The sequence below is a fragment of the Dromiciops gliroides genome, chromosome 6, assembly GCF_019393635.1.
Source record: "Dromiciops gliroides isolate mDroGli1 chromosome 6, mDroGli1.pri, whole genome shotgun sequence".
Lineage (NCBI taxonomy): Eukaryota > Metazoa > Chordata > Mammalia > Microbiotheria > Microbiotheriidae > Dromiciops > Dromiciops gliroides.
In genome coordinates this window covers 228,481,720-228,503,128 of record NC_057866.1, presented here as the reverse complement: position 1 = coordinate 228,503,128, position 21,409 = coordinate 228,481,720, and the positions used below count along the sequence as shown (strand labels likewise).

Here is a 21,409-nt window from a genome sequence, read left to right as displayed (position 1 = left end):
AAGGGAGAGCACATTTCTAGCTCCCTTCTCCACCAGAGTCCAGAGGAAAGAGCCCGAGACTGAGCGCCAGTCTCTTCCTTCCTCCTCCCACTAGTCTGCGTCACTTCCTGATGCCTGGTCTTGCCCTCAAAGACCTTTGCTTCATGGGCAGAACTCTTCTACAGTAAGTATCCAGCAGGTGGCGTTATTCCAATCGTTACAGTCCCCCCTGTTGTTCCTCAAGAAACAAAATGTTTCCTTGACGGAACAGTAAAAAGAATATAATAACTATTGCTAACTAATAATATGTGAACAACAATATAGAAAAGGAAGAGAGGAAAGTTTTGTCCAGAGGGGCGATTTTTTTTTTTTTGTCCTCATGAACCGACGCTTTGACATTAGTCTTGCAAAGGGAGGGCCTCTGCAGGGAATACATGTTACAGATGGTGTATATTATAACAGAAAGAGAAAAAAAACCAACAAAAACAACAAATCAAAACTGTTCATTTAAAGTCTCTGAAAGTCTTTTCTTAGATGTCCTCTAGGTGTAGTCGTGGAATGGAAGTCTCTTCAGGGGTTGATGTGTGGATGCTGGTAATCAGCCAGGAAAACTTCCTACAAAATTGAGCTTAACACAACTTTAAAATAGCTTTATCAATAATCAAATCAAACAATGAAAGTTCTCAAAAACATGTCTAAGGGAATTCAGAATCTTAGTTGTTACACATGAAACATATAATAAAACAAAATTGAAACATTCTTTAAAATTATAATATTACTATAGTCCCCCCTTATGGAGGGTAATTGAGAAGACAATTGCTGCAATATTAATTAATAAAAATAATTTTTATCTTTGTTTTATCACTTTTTGCATCATCTGCCTAATTATCCTCATGCCATTATGAGAAATTCAAAAATCTAATATAATTGGTAACAGGTGTCAAGGCCAAATTCAACACTGTATTTATCATGACACCTGAGATAATTATGGGGGTTACCATAAAAGAACAGAGAAATGATGGGATATGAGCATTCCCACACTTGAGCAATATATACTGCCCATGCAGTATGCCAGGTTTAAAATAGGTGGATGGAATACATGTCCATGCCACCGAACATATTGGAGGAAACTGAGTCAGACTTAATCAGATGCATGGGATTGAGATGTCCATGGCATCGGGCATATAGGAGGGAGCATAGAAGCTAGGTGTAGAAGTGAGATGGGTGGGATCAATACTTCCAGCCATCTGTACAATATTGTGGGGAAAAATAAAATAAAATATTAAACCAAGAGAATCCAACCTCAACATTTGTCAAAAGCCGTTCCCTCGGCCATACCTTGACTTCATGCATGTCTCCCCTCATGTGACAGTTCAGTGTCTGCTCTTTGCATGTATTCCTCTTGTGATTGGATGGCATCTTGGCCAACTGGCATCTGATAACTCAGAATAAAGGCAATTAATGTCTTAAATGATAAGTTCCCATAATCCAAGTCTCATATGGATTTAAAAATTGAGGATAATAAATGATTGCAAAAAATGTGAATACATCTTGACTCAGAATATAATATATAATTATGCAACAATTTCAAATAATACCTTTTTTTTTACTTAGTATACAATTACTTTTGTGAAAAATCTGAACATATTTAAATACAAGTTAAAGCACAACACAATCTCAAAAACTTTTTTTTTTGAAAAAAGAAAACTTTTACAAATGTTCCCCTCTTTTTTTTTTTTTTTGGAATATGCTTATCAAAAATAATACTTCTAGAATCAATTTACACTTGCCATGGCAACCAATTTGCCAGGGAAATGCTTTAAAGAGTTTGATCAAATAATCAGTTGAGAAAAAATAACAAAAACAAACAACTCAGAATATGGGAGCACAATACTCCTAGAATTAACATTGTATTATGAAATCAAAACCATCTCTCAATTTTTTTAAATTAGATAAATGAATAGAAGAAAATACACATGGAACAATAAAAAAACAGTGAAATTCAAACTAAGGAAATCTAAATGAGCATGAATTTAATATTAATAAGAGTATTATAAAATATAAACTTGATCACATGACTATAAAAAGCTTTTACAAATATTCTCCTTGTTTTAAAAACTAAGTATGACACAATCTCAAAAGCATGAAAATCTCTATGAAAATAAACCCATACCATTAATTTCAAAATGTATATGTAATAGCATAGAAATCCTATGTAACCTCTGAACTGATACTATTACTCTGAGTGAATTCAGAACACTTTTGATTCCGGTATCTAAAATCCCCAATACTCATATCAATACCTTGCTGCTTACTTCTACATTTCTGTAAAATATATACCCTTCCATGGCAAAAGAAGCAGAGTCTTGAACTATGTTGATTGTCATTCTTATTCAGCTTAAGTTTTTCTTCTTTAACCCCTCTATATTGTCTGTCAGTCTTTTCACCATACAAATGCTTTATAAGATTACTAATTAAAGACAAAAGCAGGTTAGCAAAATTATGAACAAAACGAGCATATCTGGAATTTAAAGAGTTTTCTAAGATTGTCTCAAAAGCACAGCCAGGCCGGGGAAGGGCTGAGCCTGAAGCTGCAAATGTAGTTAGAGAAAGTTGAGCATGCGCATCAGATCTCTGGACTTCCCAGGCAGGGGAAGCAATGGGCTTGGCCATAGGAGGAGTAGAGGGTGGGGTCTGGAGAGGAGGGGAGGGACCAGAGCAATTTGAATCAGACTTGATTTTGAACTCAGGCCTGGATTCCTCTTCCCCCACTTTGCCTCCAGGTGCTAGGGGATTAAAAGCTTCCAGAGGGTGGGTCATTGCCTCCAGGCATGCAAAATTAAAGCAACAATTACTGTTAGAACTGGGAAAAGCTGCGGGAATCTCTTCAGGTTTCTCTGAAAAAGCATGGTTGGGAGAGGGAGAGATATTTCCTTGTGTGAGTAAGTTGCTGGCTCTTTTAACAAAAATAAAAATAAAAATAGAAAATCCACAAAAACAAAGCATTAACATGATCTTATCTCCCATTTGTCTGGTTAAACAGACTAAAATCAAAAATAGGATAATTAGGGAGTTTAAAAGGTCCATTCGAAAAAATTTAAAGGAAAACACAGCCAGTACACCAGTACTTAGCAGTTAAAGGGAGAGGGAGGGGAAATTTCTTACCCAACCAGAAGATCAGAAGAAGACTGAGGTTTAGCTTTCCTCTTCGTGGTCAGCCATCTGTTAAGGGTTAAAATTCTAGCTAAACTGTCTAAAATATCTAATGAGTGGTCGCCAATAAATTATAAGCTTTAGCAAGAGTTAGACTTTTAAGCATTTATTAAGGAGAATAAGAATTTGGTAAAGAGAGAGAGAAAGGCCTAGATTCCTATCTATTAAAGGGAGAGCACATTTCTAGCTCCCTTCTCCACCAGAGTCCAGAGGAAAGAGCCCGAGACCGAGCGCCAGTCTCTTCCTTCCTCCTCCCACTAGTCTGCGTCACTTCCTGATGCCTGGTCTTGCCCTCAAAGACCTTCGCTTCATGGGCAGAACTCTTCTACAGTAAGTATCCAGCAGGTGGCGTTATTCCAATCGTTACAAACACTAATGCACAACAGTGGAATTAAGAGTCCTATTCTGGAGAGCAATTTGGAACTATGTTCAGAGGACTATAAAACCCTTTGACCCAACAATACCACTCCCATCGTACCCCAGAGAGATCAAAGGAAAAGGACTTATACGTACAAAAATATTTCTAACAACCCTGGTGGCAGAGATTTGGAAATAAAGAGGTTGCCCATCAGTTGAAGAATGGCTGAACAAGTAGTGGTATGTGATTGTGATATACTCTTGTGCTATAAGAAATGATGAGCCGGGTGGTTTCATAAAAACCTGGGAAGACATGTTGAATGATGCAAAGTGAATTGAGCAGAACCATTGTACATAGTAAGAGAATTATTGTATGATGATCAACTATGAATGACTTAGCTATTCTCAGCAATACAATGATCCAAGACAGTTCTGAAGGATTTATGATGAAAAATGCTATCCACCTACAAAGAAAGAACTGATGGCATTTGAATAGAGGTTGAAATATACTTTTTTACTTTATTTTGGGGTTTTTTTGGTCTGTGATTTTTGCAGTATGGCTAATGTGGGAATGTTTTGCATGACTGTATATATATATATATACATACATATATATGTATGTATTATATATAATCTATAACAAATTGCTTGTCTTCTCAAGGAGGGGGAAGGAAAGAATTTGGAACTCAAAATTAAAAAAAAAAAAACCCCAGTGTTAAAATTTTTGATTTACATGTAATTGAGAAAAAAATAAAAATTAAATGTAAAAAAAGAGAAACAAACCCCTTGTTTGATGATACTCCCGAGGAGTTCCTTAACACATTAGTTCCCTTCAGATTAACACATAACAACCTTATTGGACAAGACTGGCAGTAACCAGGTTGTTCCCACCACCCTTGGAGCTTTCTCACATTAATGTAATCATTCAGTAGGAAAAGTCCAAATAAAGTGTGTTGAACTGGACCCAAGTTCCAGTCCTGGCCCTCCTATTTACTATTTGTGTGACAAGTCATTTAAACTCTCTGGACCTATGTTTTTCCATTTCTACAATGATGGATTTGGACTCATGACTTGTAAGGGCCTTTCCACCCATAGATCTGTGATCTCAGCACTATTAAAGACAGCTGTTGTGGCTTTGAACTTTCTTACCCTAGGCCAGAGCTGTTTGGGGAACAAATGGCTAGGGAGGGTTGTCTACAATGATGCCTAATCATTTGCTGTGTTGCTTCTGTTCATTTGCTCAGGACTTTGTTTTAAAGGGAGATGCATTCACAATAGACAATTTGCACCTGAGAATGTAGCAACTTGCCTTTTACAAGGGCTAATAACAGTGTCTGAAGAGTAACAGCTATTAAAATAGTATTTATTCCATGGTTGAGGAGTTATTGCCATGCGAAGTGTGGGGGAAGGCATCCCACATCCAGGGTGACGGGAGCCAAGGGAAACCCTGGAGACTTGTGACATCGCTTTTCCTGGGAAAGAACCTTGGTGCCTGGGTTTCCCTTCTCACTTAGCCTTTTTTTAACCCATCCTATATCTTTGCTTTTAAATTCATAGTTCTAGTACTTTTTCATATGGTCCCCCTTCACATTCTGACTTTTTGAATGTTATTTGACTTTCTTGGTAATCTTCTATATTTAATTCATTTCTTTTCTGTGAAAAGGTGCATAAGCTTCACCTGAGGGGCCCATGACACATGAAAGGTTAAGAACCCCTGGGCTCCAGAATCTCTACGTCCTCTTCTGGGTCCAGATTCTATGATTCTGTGAAACAATCATTCTTTCTGAAGCTATATTTAAGCAACTTCCTGTTAGGTTCCAGTTTTTATTGGGGAAAATGTTAAACATGCATTTAGGTGTATACATATTGTGTCCAAACTTAGCTGATGTTGATGCCAGCAACGTTCATTGGGAAATCCCCATTTTTCTCTTTAGCAAGATAATTTCTGTATTAGCTGTGTGACTGAAGCTGACATCCTGAAAATATTCAGAAATTCTATTCTCCATGTTATTTCAATGATTAATGTTTTGAACTTTAGCTATCGAACAAAATGAAGAGGACCATTTCAAAAGCCGTTTTTCTTCCTCTTTATGGAAGAACACGTGCTTTACCTTTCTTCCTTGCCAAACTTTCCACTACAACTGAAAAACAGAATGATTCTTTACAAAACACCATGTCCTGGTCCTGACCCTTCTCCCCCTGATCACTTTCTTCTCCCTTGGGTCTTTGGCCAAACATTGGATGAGGAGGTTATTCATAAATCCCAGACCTCCTGGCTCCCTTGTGCTAACCATTTCTTTAATCAGATAGGACTGAGATGATAAACATTTTTTTCTAGGATATAGTCTCTTTGGATTTCTTTTCAATATTTGTTATCTCCAATGTGGACTCTTAATTCTTCTTCCTCTCCCCCCCCCTTTCCATCTCCTTCCAGATGATATTTTAGTCTTTTCCTAATCATTCCCTACCCTTAGAGTCATACTACCACACCCCATGCTTTTAACTAATCCATGATCACATTAAACCATGATTTATAATAATACTCTATGTTTATATAGCACCTTTCATCCAAGGATCTCAAAGCCCTTTACAGACAGTAACTCATTAAATCATATAACACCCCTCTGAGGAAAAGATGTGCCAAGCACATACCCATTTTATAGTTAGAGAAACTGAGGCACGGAGAGTTGATTTGACTTGCCAATAGAGTATATGAAAAAGTAGAGAATATGAAATAATGTGGGAAAGTTGGAATATAGCCAGCCTGTACAGAACTTTGAAAAACAGAATTCAGGATTCTACATTTTTGTTAGCTAAGCAGTGGGGAGCCATTGGAAGGTTTTTGTTGTTGTGTTGTTTTGTTTTTTAAATAAAGGAGTAATAGGGATTAGAGTAGTGCCTTAGAGAGATTACCTGGGTGCCAGGGATGGACTGGAAGCCAAAAGGAGGGAACAAGATGAAGGGATACTGGCAGGATTTAGAGCCAGCAGGATTTAGAAATTGAATTGGAGGTTGTTTCGGGGGGGAGGAGAAGTTATCTCAGGTGATTTGGAGGGCTGCAGTGTAGGTTGGCTGCTTTCTGAGTGTGTGACTGGACAAACCACTTCTCTCCCTGATTATCAATTGACTCATGAGAGTGAAACATTATGGAAGCCGAGGAAAGGCAGAAAGGTATGAAGAAAGAGGAGCTGGTCTAAAATGTCATGCTGTGGAAAGATCAAGAAGAATTCAGATTCTTAAGTTATTATTAGTTATCTAGTAGTATCTAAACTTAAGTTTACTTGGTAGAATGAAATTCTGGAAAAGGCAGCCTGGCTAGGGATGATCTGGGTTTAGGTCCCACACATACCCTGAATATGACACGTACCACGAGTAAGTGCCCAGGAAACCCTCTAAGCTTTTAAGTTGTAGAGCAGGTGCCAGTATACATTGGTTGAGGGAATGTCCTCATCTAGCATTGTCTATGCCAGTGAAATGGAAATATTAAGTGCTTACTTCATGCCAGACACTGCTGAGTGTGGGGAATACAAATACAAAAGTGAGACAGGGATGGTGGGTGAAGCCTGTTTTGGGGGGGGGTGTTGGAGAGGGGAGGGAGAAGGAGGAAGGTGGGTGTGCAATAATAGGACAAATGGCAAGAAGATGACTGGGGTGGACATGAAGCATGGTCTGGCCTAGGGCCTTCTGGATATAGTGGGTTGTGTGAGATTTCACTCATCCACTCAGTCAGGACAGTTTGGGGTAAGAACAGATTATTTATCCCAGGACACGGCCTCATGGGGCTCCTCCTCTCCAGTCTCCTCCCCTTTCCACCCTTTCCCCTCAGAAAAATAGAAGCATGTTAACATGCTGCTCTCCACTTTTGCTCTTGGTTAATCTTATACTTCTTTGAGAGGAAGAACAGAATTTTGGGTTTTCGTATTTTCTCCCTTTTAAAGAATACTTCAAACTCTCAGGCTTCAAATTTGACCTATTTCAAGATTGCTTATCATCAGACAGAGAGTAATCAAGCAATCAAGATTGCAAATAAGGAGGCTTAGAGAGTCTTCATTTTACAGATGAGGAAATCAAGTTCTGAATGGATCTGAGATTTGAACAGGTTCTCTCATCCTAAATCTAGTTCTTTGTACCATTTCATTACTTTATACAGCAGAGCCCTGCTTCCCTTTGGAACTCCCTTAGAGCAATGATCCCCATAGACTAGTTTGCACTTGGTTTTATGGGATTGTGTGAATCATCGCTGTGATCACATTTCCTCATTTTGCCCTATTCATCTCTATTTGAACAACTTTTAGGCCTTTACCATTTTATGCTTTGCATTACCAGGTCATCAAGACACCGATGACCAGCCAGAAAACATTTGAATCTCTGGTGGACTTTAGCAGAGCTCTGGGAAAGAATCCAGTATCTTGCAAGGTAAGCTAGGGGGCAGTTTAGAGAGTGGGCGAGCTCTTCTTTTAGGGGTTGTAGCTCTCCTTCCTTGGAGGAGTCCCTGTTTTCTGGTTTGGAAAAGAGATCTGCTAATGCTAGTGTGATTAGAAAAATACTTCCCTTCTCCTGCTTTCCACCTCTGCTTCCCCTTCTTCCTTCTCCTCTCTTCCTCCTTCCCTTTCCTCCTTCCTTTCCTTCAGTTTTTTTCCTTTTCCTTAGCTTCCTTCCTTCTCTTTTCTGCCTCTCTCCTTCCTTTTTTCCCTTCCCTTCCCTTTCCTCCCCCCTCTCTCATTTTTTCCCTTCTTCCTCTGCCACCTCAAATTAGTTGTATGAATTAGACTCAGCCTGGTTGAAGTGTACAGTTCTTATTAACAGAAATTTTTGAACCAATGAGAAGTTGATATATTTTCCCTTCCATAAAAAAGAGCATCAACAAGTTGTTTCTTGGTATTTTAATGTTCTGGTGCCAGTATGTATATAATGTGTATGTTGTTGCCAATCTGCATTGTGGGGGAGGTCCTTACCAATGATTTCATAGGTCTTGCCCAAACTACCCCCATCTTCCCTCTACCCTCCCATGCTTCCCTCCAAAGAAAAGAAAAAAAACCCTTCATATTTACATACTTTAAGATGTGTGATGTATTTTTCTTATAGCAACCCTGTGGGGTAGATAGTACAAGTATTAGCCTCATTTTATAGCTGAGGAAGCCTGAACTCACTGAGTGGGGGAGGGGTTGAGCCCACTCCTAAAACCACTGACCACCCCCACCCCCACCCCCTTCCAGAGAAGTGACCGGCAGGGTGTTCTTTACTAGGTTCTAGTCTTCTGAAGAATGGAATCGAGGCTATTTGCTGGTCTAAAACTCGAACACAGTCCTGCATGTGGTTCAGATAGCTAAATTTGTTCTTTAGTCCAGAGGCTAAAAGAGTATTGTGAGAAGGAATTTTACAAGGGCTTGCGTGCATCTTGTGGGAACAGTTGATAACAAAAGATTTTAATAAACACTTTATTTAGTGTCTCTTCATGGCCCCAAGGCCTATCCCCAACTTATAATGCAGAGGGGGTAGATTGTGGCATAAACCTCAAGATGTGTGAAAAGCCCCCAGCCAGGTTGGAAAGTGGCTCTGTGAATAGTTTTTCCAATGGAGAAATCAGAAAATTTCCCGTCTGTTTATGAAACAGATCATGTGGTTACATGATCTCTCAGCTCTTGGCCTCTATGACTGAGTTTCACCACCTGTAAATTGGTTCTTGTTTTTAAGTTTTGTTTTAAATTGGTTCTTTGGGTCTGTAGGTCATTAAAATAATGTGGAGTTTGAAGCAAATTGTCAACAATAAATTGGAGGAAGTGAGAAGAAAAACCAGACAATCTGTCCTTCCTCCCCCAACAAAAGGGCAATGTGATTCTCTTTGACCAAAGCTTTTATTTTATTTTATGAACATTTTATATTATTTTATCAGAGCTTTTAAACTTTTTATTGACAAAGCATTATGATTATCTGATGCTCTTTTTCTTTCCTTCTTTTCCTCTGTAAAACAGGATAGCCCTGGCTTTATTGTAAACCGTCTCCTTGTACCATATCTTATGGAAGCAATCAGGATGTTTGAAAGAGGTGATTTTCTACCCTTTATTTTGCAAAAGGCTAACACTGCCAAACTACATGTGGGACTGCATTCCTGGAGTCATTCTTAGTGTTTATCTTGGAAGATTAGGACAGTATGCATTGGACTACGATTCACTAAGAGCTGTGTGACCTTCCTGGAGTCACTTAAACTCTGTGGCCTTTAATTTCCCCATCTGTGACACTAAGGGGATAGAGGAGATGATTTTCTAAACTCCCATAACTTCTACATTCATTCCACACATAGTGTTTTGGTATGTTCATCCTCCGTAAGTGTCCCACCTCTGTGATCCAGAAAACCAAGATTTCGCATCTTGACATAACATCTTCTCCTGCCTCACTCCTCTTACGCGTCTTTTTGGGGGGTGGGGGGGGGGGGGGCAATGAGGGTTAAGTGACTTGCCCAGGGTCACACAGCTATTACTTCTTAAGTGTCAAGTGTCTGAGGTTGAATTTGAACTCAGGTCCTCCTGAATCCAGGGCTGACGCTCTATCCACTGCTCCACCTAGCTGCCCCTACCTCACTCCTCTTAAACCTATTCTTTGTGTTTATTATGAGCTCTATTCTCTGCCTTCATAACTGTTCTCCCAGTTCCTCTCCCCTGTTCTTGCCTCAGTTACCTTCACAATGTTGACCCTTGACCAACATAAACATATATTATTTTAAAAAATTATTGTTATTTATTTATACTAAATATTTCCCTATTACATTTTTTTTTTTTTTTGGCGGGGCAATGGGAGTTAAGTGACCTGCCCAGGGCCACACAGCCAGCAAGTGTCAAGTGTCTGAGGCCAGATCTGAACCCGGGTATTCCTGAATCCAAGGCCAGTGCTCTATCCACCGCGCCACCTAGCTGCCCCCAACAATAATTTTTTAAACTTTTTGGTCCCGAATTCTCTCCCTCATTCCAGCCTTGCCCTATTCCTTGAAAAGGCAAGCATTTTGATTGAGATTATACATATAAGATCATGCAAAGCATTTCTAAACAAAATAAAATAATAAAAATAGTTGTTTTTTTTTTAAAGTATGCTTTAATCTACATTGAGTTCATCAGTTTTCTTTTTCATCATAAGACCTTCAGAATTGTCTTGGATTTTTGTCTTTGAACTGAGTTGCTAAGTCTATTATAGTATTGCTATTTCTGCTGTTTTCCTGGTTCTGCTCATTTCACTTTGCATCAGTTCATCCTGCTTGTCATTTCTTATAGCACAAGAGTATTCCATTACACTCATATATCACAAGTTATTTGGTCATTTCCCAGTTGATTTGCCACCACAAAAAGAGCTGCTTTAAATATTTTTGCACATATAGGAAAAAGAACCTTTTTCCTTTCTCTTTGATGTTTTTGGGAAACAGACCTAGTAGTGGTAATGTTGGGTCAAAGGGTATGCACAGCCCTTTGAGCATTGTTGCAAATTGTTATCCAGAATAGTTGAACTATTCGCAAATCTACTAATAGTGCATTCGTATTCCAGTTTTTCTACATCTCCAGCATTTGTCATTTCCCTTCTCCCTCATGTTAACCAATCTGATACATGTGAGATGGTACCTCAGAGTTGTTAGAATTTGTAATTGTGGTCTTATATTCCCTAGGTTTGTCTTGGCATGTAGATTTTATCCGGTCCTTTATCCACTGCGCCACCTAGCTGCCCCCCAGTTTGTATTTTTGTAAATATTCAGCCATTTCATCTAGATTGCCAGTTTTACTGTAATATAATTGGGCAAAATAACTTCTAATAATTGCTTTAATTTAATTTTCACTGGTGATGCATTCACCCTTTTCATTTTTGATACTAGTAATTTGGTTTTCTTTTTTAAAAACAAATGGTTTACCAGTTTTATTGTTTTGGTTTTTTTCATAAAACTAACTCCTAGTTTCAGTGGTTTTTTGCTTTTAATTTTATTAATCTCTCTTTTGATTTTAAGGATTTTCATTTTGGTGTTTAATTGGGAATTTTCAATTTCTTCCTTTTTATTGCCCAATTAATTGATCTGCTCTTTCTCTTTTATTGATGCATGCATTTAGAGATATACATTTTCCCCTTTAGCTTCTATTTAGCTTCTGTTTTCCCAATTAGCTTTTATTCTATGCTTCCATAGCCCTTTATTACATGTAATTTTAATTGCATCATGATCTGAAAAGGATGCATTTAATATTTCTGCTTTTCTACGTTTTGATTGTGAGATTTTTGTGCCCTAATACATGATCAGTTTTTATGAAAGCACCATGTACAACTGAAAAAGAGGTATACTCCTTTCTATTCCCATTCAGTCTTCTCCATAGGTGTGTCATATCTAATTTCTTTTCATCTCTTTACTTCTTTCTTATTTATTTTTGAGGTTCCCCCCTTTCTGTTTCTTGCTGTAATTTGTATTTCTTTCATTATTAATGATTTTGAACACTTTTTCACATGGTTGTTGACAGCTTGCTTTTCTTCTTTTGAGACCTGTGCTTTGTTGACTTATCTATTAGGCTTTTATTTATTTATACTTTTAGCGGTTCCCTAGATATCAGGCCTTTGCCAGAGCAATTTCCTATGAATATTCTTCTCCTTCACCCCTTAACTGTTTTAAGTGTACTCATTTTGCTGTGTAAAAGCTTTTCAATTTTATATAATTGAAATTGTCCATTGTTTAAAACATTAAGAATTCTCCCCTTCTGCTAGTCATAATTGTGAAATTGTATCTCTCCCCCCTTTTCTAATTTTTTAAAAGATGATATAACTTTAAATATTTACATCATGTATACATTTGGGGTTTGTTGTGGCTTGTGGTATAAGTTTTGGTCAAAACCTAATTTCTGTCAGACTCTCCTCTCCTCCTCCCCTTTTCTTGAATTATCATCCTCTTCTTATGAGCTGCGTGTGCCCTTCCTGCATGGCTCTGTCCTGGGCCCTGTTCTCTTCAGTCTGTGTGTGCCTCTTTAGTCATTTCAGTTATCTTCAGGACAGGGCTTCTTAAACTTTTCCCTCTCATGACCCCTTTTCACCCAAGACATTTTTCTGGTATACATAATAGGCATACATAACCTTTTACTGTTGCCACATTTCTCATGACCCCCACATTCAGTCATGTGATCCCATGTGGGGTGGTGACCCACAGTTGAAGAAGCTTTTCTCTGTGCCAGCTACCCTCGTCTATAGATAGCAGTTGCAGGCAGCTTACATTTTGCGTATCTGCAAGAGAGCTCATATTTCCCTCAGCCGATTTCTCCTCCAAATGTCCCTATTTCTTTGGAGGGTGCCGCCATCTCTGGTCACCAAAGCTTGGCGTCCTCTTTGATGCTTTGCCTTTCATGCCTCCGAGCTGATCATGTGACAGATCTTGTCACTTCTGCCTCTAAAACATCTCTCATTAACATCTTCTGTAACAGAGAATCTCTCTGTGACTACATCTTTATCACCTTTCACCTGGACTAGGGGAGTACCCTCCTAATTGGTCTCCCTGCTTCCAGCCTTTTTCCTTTTCAAACCATCCTCTACAGCTTCCAAACTGACATTGCTAAAGCACAGACCTGACCGCGTGGCCCCCTGTCTCCAGGATATAAGACCTTCATCTTTGTGTTAAAGGCCTTCCGTCATCTGGCTTCCCCCGGCCTCGTTTCTTATCACTCCGTTTCAGGCCAGCTGATCTGCTCACTATCCCCCATACACGGTAATCACTTGTGTAGAGGACACAGGGACAGATCTGGAGTCAGAAAGACCTGAGGTTGCCTCTCCCCTCACATACTTGACCTTGGGTAAGTCAGTTAACCTTTCTGAGCCTCAGTTTTCTCATCAGGAAAATAGTGCTATTATCATAATGATGGGGTGATGATGATAATGATGGGTATCCCACAGAGTTTGGAGAACCAGATGAGATAATGTATGTGAAGTGCTTTATTGCTTTTACACGCTCTAATGTCAGGGCTTCTTAACAAGAAGTCCATGGAGAGATTTTAGGCACCCATGAACTTAGATAAGGAAAAAAAATGCATCTTTATTTCAGGAAAACTGATTTCCTTTGTAGTCTGGTGTATTTTATTTTTATATCAAAAAGCATTCCAGGAAGGGTTTCAACAGACTGCCAGAAGTGTCCGTAACCCAGAAAGGGCAGAGAACCTCTGTTTTATATCAGTATCGGCTATTATTCTCATTCCCCACTTTTCAGCCTCCGTGTAGGTGGTTTCCCATATCAGAAATGCTGTCTCTCATTATCCTGAACTCCCTCCACCCCCAGCTGCTAATGTTCTTTCCCTCCTGAAATGACTACACAGTCATCTAATGGGCACTGCACCCCTCCAGTAGAACCTCAGCTCATGGAGGCGTGGCTTCTTTTTGGTCTTGTCTAGCACTGTGCCCGGCATACAGGCTGCTGAATGGAAGGATTTGCCTGTTTCCATGGGGTCTCTTATCAGTGGTCCAATGAGGCTTGAGAAACTTCTTGAATCACTCCTGGGTCCAAAAAACAGGGAAGATCCTTAGTTTACCTACCTGAGAAATAGACAGCGGGGGAGAGGGGGGTCCCCTAGAGTGAAATGAAATGCTTCCTCCCACTGGTCCTCCCCTCCCCCAGTTCTGGGAAGATAACTATCATGTCTGCTTCAAAGGCAAACAAGCTTTAATTCGGCTGGATAAAAAGCAGCATAATTGTTTTCAATTACTCCATTCACAATTGCCTGCTCCTGAGAATGTCACTTTTGAAACAAAACATTTTTTAACTGGCACTTCCTGAGAGATGAAAGCACATTTGCTTTTATGAAAATCTTTTTTAAATATCAAAACTTTTCCCCTGTTTTCTGGAAGCAGTTGCTTCACTTTCCCTTCAAGATCAAACCAACATTTCTGTTTATCCATCAACAAATATACCTAATTACTCCTCAAAGGGAGTGAGAAGCAATTTGCGCTGCCTTGAAAGACAGTTTCTTTTAATAAAATACTCTATTTTTGAATAAAGCATGTGGGTGATCTACCCCTTAATAGCTTTATTCTCATAGCAATATTCTGTCACTTAAAAACATTTTTAGAGATAGTATGTCTGAGTATAAATCATAACAATTGGTCCCTTCCATTCCCTTCCCTTTCAGCTAAAAACCAGTGATTCTTAATTTTTTTTAAATAGATATATATATATCTATCATGGACCACTTCTCAGAATAATGTTTTTAAATGAATAAAATAAAATACATAGGATCACAAAAGGAAATTTTTGAAAATCTGAAGACTTCAGGTTAAGAACCCCTGAACTAGTGCTGATGTATAAACTTGGGCCTAGTCAGGTTCCCCAAGGCCTACAAAGCTAGTATTGTTCAAATAAGGATTTAGATCTACATCTTTGGCCTCCTAGTTCCAGGCTGTTGACTTGGTTTCTTTACTTGCTGTTTTCACCACCCCATGATGCTGGTGCGGGGAGCTGGCGGCCACTGTTTCCACCCTACGTAAAGAGACAGCATGTGGCAGAAAGCCTTACTTAGCTCAGGAGTGGTGGACTGGCTGGCTTCCAGAAACTCATCCTTGTTTTGCTATTGATGTTGTCATTGTCGATGCCAGCTCTGATGTTTGCAGTGGGTCCTTATTTCCCAGTGCACCTCCATGACCTCAGAATTTCACCAGTCTGCAGCCATATGCACATGGTGGAGCTGAGTGCACGGTGGGTGCACAGTACTGCCTGACCCTGCACAGGAAGCCTCTGTCTCTCTCTGGTGGTTTTGGTGGCACTGAGCGCAGGAGCTCACAGTGGTATCTCAAGAATTTTTCTTATTCATGACATGGAGTTGGGAGAGGTTGCCAGGTTCTGTTTGCCACCCTTAGAATTCCCTCTCGGGTTCTCTATGATATCCTTCAGGAGGGACTTTCATTGGAAAAGGGAACTCCCAAGAAGAGACTTTGTCTACCACTGCTGGTGGTACCTCCTCTGCCACTTAGTCTTAGAGTTGGCAGGGGTGGGGAAGTGGCGGGGACTGAGAGGTTACCTTGCCCAGACTCCTACAGTCAGACTTGAACCCAGATCACCTTGAATCTGAGGCAGGCTTTCTATCAACTGTATCATATTGCCTCTTAGTAGTAGCCTTCAGTACAATTTCCTGACTCTAAGTTGAAGAAAAGGGACAATTTGCTGCCCTTCCCAAATCAGAACTCTTAGTACCACATATCAGGGATGGATGAGATGAGATACCATCAAATCTAGCATTGTCTTGGGAGAGTTTTAGGATCCTAGTGTGACACCTGGCTGGTAGCCATCCAGAGAGCATGAAGCTTGTCTGGCAACCAAGTGGTACCATAGTGCCCAGAGCATTGGGCATGGACCTGGGAAGATCTGAGTTCAAATGGATACATACTACAATGTGACCCTGAGCAAGTCACTGAACCTCAGATGTAAAATGAGAATACTAACAGCCCTGACCTTTCAGGGCTCTTATGAAGAGCAAATGAGATCATATTTATAAAGTACTTAGCACAGTTCCTGGCATGTGGGAGGCACAATAGAAATGCCCCACCCCCAACTAAGTGGAGTAGAAGGGAGTAGGGATTTTTGAGATGATAGTAATTGAGAGTGAACCTTTTTCTCTAGGGGATGCGTCAAAAGAAGATATTGACATAGCCATGAAGATGGGGGCTGGTTACCCCATGGGCCCATTCGAACTCCTGGACTATGTTGGTCTAGATACCACAAAGTTCATCATGGATGGTAAGAAGTCCTTGGTCTTTTTTTTTCCCCTCGGGGGAGGTGGTTTCTTGGTGTGAACTTTCCCATAACAATAAAGACTTTACAAAACTGAAATGTTAAGGCTTTGAGTGATCAGTACGATGGAAGTATATCTCCCCTTCTTCCCATGAAAGTGAAGGTATCCTGTGATCAAAGTAATCGATGAATTGTCCATCATCTCTCCTTTAAAAATACACTTCTTTTCACTTTAGTGACGCCCACAAAATGGCCTGTCATAGTCAAGCTTAGAGTGCCGCCGCTGACTTCCACAAGACGGGGCAGAGAAACAGCCTAGAGGCTGGCTTGGACATGACGTATTGTCAGCAGCAAATTCAGTTCTCTGTTATGATGGAGAGACCCTTTGATCAAACTTTTCCTCCTGACCTCCTTAACCCAAAGAGGACGGATGGAGGCGTAGATATACGGAAATAGTCCAGCCGGTAAATGAGGAAGTTTGTTTTCTGATATTCTTACCGTCTAACAAATGATTAGGAAATAAGAAGTAAAGAATTAATTGTTATTTGAGGTTTTTATGACCCCATCTTTTGGCTAGAATTTTTTAAAAAACCTCAGCACATGCACTGGCCTCTGGGGCTCCGCAAACTGCAGGGTGCTCCACCCACTAGTTGTAGCCGGCACCAGGGCCCTGGCACCTCACGTCATCACCACTCGATGATGCCTGCATGGGCTTGGCAAAATTATAATGATTGGAAGCCTAGTGAGGGCAGTCATGTGACTGTCAGAGCAGCCAGCTCTGTGGGCTGGGGGCTGTGTGTGATCAGCCTGGGGTCTGCTGGGAAGAAGGGAGGAGATTCGCCATTCTAGCTGGAAGCTGGAAGGCGACAGGACGCTGCTGTGTGTTCTCAGCTGATTCCTGGGCGGTTGTGTTATTCAGGTGGTAAAATTTCCCTTTTCCCCATTCTATTTCTTTTCCCTTGATCCTACTAATCCTATTTGTGTTGTTTTTTTTTTTAAGTTTGTTCTTGTTAAATAAATCCTGCTCTGTTTTGAGGGAGGCTGCCGCTCTCCTTCCTTGCCCCAATATTGCAGCAAGCTGCTTAGCTAACACTCCCCAATTAAAAATTGGTCCCCACAAAGATAAGGTCTTGAATATAATAAGGCTTTTGAATAGAAAAATTCCAGAGGGAAGGGTAAGATCAGCTTGGTGGTGGTGGTTGTTTTCTTTTAACTGGTTTTATTTATTTTATTTTGTATTTGTTTTATCATTTTGTTTGTTTCATTATTTATTTTTATTGTTTTTTTAGCCCTTTGGTGAGTAAAAAGTAAAGAAAGAGTAACCAACATTGTGGCTGATGCTGACAAGGTCAGCAACATTCTCCACCTGTACTCCACCCAAAGGTGGAGAGGGAGAAAGTGGGTTTCAGGTTTGATTCACTTTATATAGTACATTGGTATCCATGAATTGGGTAGTGATAAGGATGATTTGTGAGGAAGATTTTTGGTCTGGTGCCATTTTTGTGTGCAAAGCCTAAGATGCCGCATCCCGTCTGTCTAACCCCCTTCGTGCTGGCATTTCTGCTCGCTCTGTTCACATCAGAGCACACCATTCCTTCCTAATCTCAGGTACCAACCAGCACCGGAGGGATATAATACAGCCATGGCAAGGACGATTTTTAATGATAGGCTTTTTATTTCCTTTCTCTCATCAGGATGGCATAAAATGGATTCGAAAAACCCATTATACCAACCCACCCAAGTGCTAAATAAATTGGTAGAAGAAAAGAAGTTTGGCAGGAAGACAGGAGAAGGATTTTACAAATACAAGTGATCCCCTGGGTCTCTTGAGTGGGAGGAAGTCTCTGTCAGCAGGCACCAGTTGGCCATCTCCAGAGTCCAGTGGGAATGCTGTTTGGTCAGAAGTTCCCTCACCCAGCCAGCCCTGATCTTTGTGCAGTTTGATTGTTATCTGTCTGAAGTAAATAATTTTGCACTTATGATGTAATAACAAATTTCTCCATTTGAGAACTAATTTTTTTTAGTCTGTCTCTTTCTATTTTTCTATAATCTTTTATGCCCTTTGTGCCTTGGAACAAGTGATGCCTTTAAATTTATTCATTTTCTTGCAAAAATATATGCTTGTAAAGAAGGTGATGCCTCTCCATGTCCTCTGTAACTGTTTGGGGAATGCATGTACCAACTGGTGTTGTTTGTTTTTTTAAGCTGTGCTCACTCTCATCCAGCAGGTGGCAGTGTGTACTTTGCCTTTTATGAGACCACGTGCAATACTTACCTGCATTATGAGTTTCACCATGTTCCTGGCATCAAATTTCAAACAGTCCAACCAAACACTGAAGAATATACACTTAGGTATAGTCAACCCTTTTTCGGAAGAAAAACAATCTTAGGATTTTACACTTAATGCAGAATCGGTACCGTTTTTCTGGATTTCCTAATTATTCACAGCCCTTTTGGAAACCACTATACAGATTGGATTTAATTACAATATTCATTTTAAAAAAATTTGTAAACTCAAGTAATGATAAAAGTACAGTTTGGTACTTTAAGACAAATATTCTGTGCTTGAATTTCTTCCCCTCAGAAGTGGCTTGAGGGTAGGAATCAGGACATAGGAAATAATTCTGGTCTAAGTCTTCATGTGGCTTCATTTTCATAATTTCTTTTGCACAGTATAAAAAGAGATCTCTATTTAAGATGTCAATTTCTTTGAGTAAAGGAATCTAGGCTGCTTTTAATCATTGCTTGAAAAGGTATCTTCAAAGATAGAATCATGGAGTGTTAAGATTGGAAAAGATCTTAGGTATTGTCTAGGCTAACTTCTTCATTTTACAAATGGGGAAACTGGGGCCAGAGAATTGATCAAGGTCACACAGCTGAGCTGGGGATTAGAACCCTAGTGGTGGGTCATAAGATAAAATACTGGTACAAAGCTGGGAAAAAAACCCTCAGGCCTAGAACAGAAGTCCGATCAAGAAGTCATTATTGGATTATACATTGGGTTAAAAGTTCAATGCTAGGGAAATAGAAGAGGGTAAGGGGCTTTTTTCCTCTAATCACATATTAGCAAAAAGGAATTCTTTCAAATAAAACAAAACTAAAATGAGCACACTTATCAATCTTCAGTGTATATGGGTATATATGTATGTATATCATTTGATGAATGTACACTCAGAACAGTCTAAAGAAATTAAGGCTTCTCTGAACATTTTTATAAAATGTTTCCCAAAAAAACAAAGGAAGCACCTGTACAGCTGCCCCTATTTCCATTTAATAAAGGTTAACCATGTGGTCTAACAACTCTGGTCTCTTGGTTTTATTTCAGGCTGGTTCTTGACCTTTTTGCTCAATCCTTGGGCAGAGGAATGTGCTTTTTCCTCCCCTTCAAAGGGATTAGTAGAGGGCTTCTGGGTCTGACTGTCTCAGCTTAGTCACCAAAGGATATGGTGCCCTGCCCTGGATACTGAAGGGCTTTTCATGATTGCTGAAGGCCAGGAAAGGGGCAGCTTAAGAATCTGAGGCAGCTCTGGAGACCTAGACTCTGCCTGAAATTTAAGAGTATGGGAGGGGTCATGCTGACTTTTCATCTGGCTGAGGAAAAACACAAGGCCTGGATTCAAGAAAGGTTCAAATTCTTAGAATCCCCATCTGAAAAATTTTTTTTAATTCACAAAATCACAACTCCAGAGGTGAAAGAAAATAGGGAGGACATCTGGTGCAACACCCTTGTTTGATGAAGACACTGAGGCTTGAGAGTTTAAGTGGCTTGTGCTAGTCACAGAGCCAGGTTCTTCAGCACACTCTCCATTACACCACGTACCTTCTCTTTCCCTTTTCCGCATGTGACAAGCATGAAATTTTGACCTTTAGAGGCTGTACTTTTGACGAATCACATGTCTTTTCCTTCTATGCATCATAACAGAAGAAAGAAAATCGGTTCTGGAGAGTCTCTCCTGTTTCTGGGTTTGTGTGTCATCGTCTCCTGGTCCTCAATCTCCTCTGCTGATTCTGCACATCATGCCCACTAAGCTGGGGTGTCCCCTGAGGCTCTGTCTTGAACCCTCTTCACTACACACTATGTGTCTGCTCCCATGCTTTCGGTGTTTCGGATGATTCCTAGAGCCCTTTATCTCTAACTGCCTCTTGGACCTTTTAAAATGTCCTGTAGACATCTCAAACCCAATATGTCCAAAGTTGAGTTCATTATCTTTCCCTGAAACTCTTCTTACCTTACAAACTTTTAACTTTTGCCATCAAGAGTTTCACCATCTAGTCCCCCGGGCTCACAACCTCAGTATCATCCTTGACTGGCACCCTCACTTAGGCCACCTCCAATCTACACAGCTCCAGCTACACGTCAGCTACGTTCTAGTAGCAGAGACAGCATGAAGATAACTGCACAGCATACTCGTGTGTGTGTATTTTGTATGTATTTTATATATTACAAATACGTACAGGATCAATGGAACATAATCAATAGAAGGAAGGCACTAAGCAGTAAGGGCAATGGGGAATGGCCTTCTGTAGAAGATGGGATTTTAGTTGGGATACCAGGAAAGCATGGAAACAGTCATTTAAAATGCTTGGAGTAAGGAGATGGAGTGCGAGGAGTGGTCCCTGGGTCTCAGCACAGGGAACAGAGACTGGAAAGGTAGGAGGGGGCCAGGTGGCGAAGAACACTGAATTCTAAACCATGGGGATTATATTTGCTCCTACAGATGTTAAGGAGCTACTGCTCATTGACTAGGGAGATGACATGGTCCTATCTGCTTGTTAGGAAAATTAATTTGACAGCTGAGTAGAGAGGGGATGGACTTGAGGTGGGCAGACCCACCAGCAGGCACTACTGCTGTGATAAGGGCCTACACTGGAGTGGTGACAGATCTGAGAGACTTTGCAAAGGAAAAATCAACGAGGGATGGGGGATGTTGCGGAGAAAGTGAGGAGTCAGGGATGATGATGAGCTTGGGGTGATGGAGAATGGTAGTGCCCCAGAGAGTCATTAGGAAGTTCAGAAAGGGGATAACTAGGAGACATCCAGTTTCAGATATCTAATACACATCTGGAGAGTGAAGTCTGGAGGTCAGTAGAGATGTTAGAGCTGGATAATCATCACCATAGAGAAGATAACTGAATCCATGATAA

At 40.2% G+C, this 21,409-nt stretch overlaps 1 protein-coding gene across 1 annotated transcript in view; it reads left to right on the top strand.

The window, feature by feature from the left end:
- The window catches only part of HADH (hydroxyacyl-CoA dehydrogenase), a 53,875-nt gene extending 34,314 nt beyond the window's left edge, over positions 1–19,561 (top strand). Inside the window, exons 5-8 of the mRNA XM_043970938.1 lie at positions 7,876–7,965; positions 9,522–9,594; positions 16,154–16,270; positions 17,959–19,561. Coding sequence (XP_043826873.1) covers positions 7,876–7,965; positions 9,522–9,594; positions 16,154–16,270; positions 17,959–18,077 — 399 coding nt within the window. The 3' untranslated portion in view covers positions 18,078–19,561. The remainder of the gene's footprint in view (positions 1–7,875; positions 7,966–9,521; positions 9,595–16,153; positions 16,271–17,958) is intronic.
- The last annotated feature ends 1,848 nt before the right edge of the window (positions 19,562–21,409 follow it).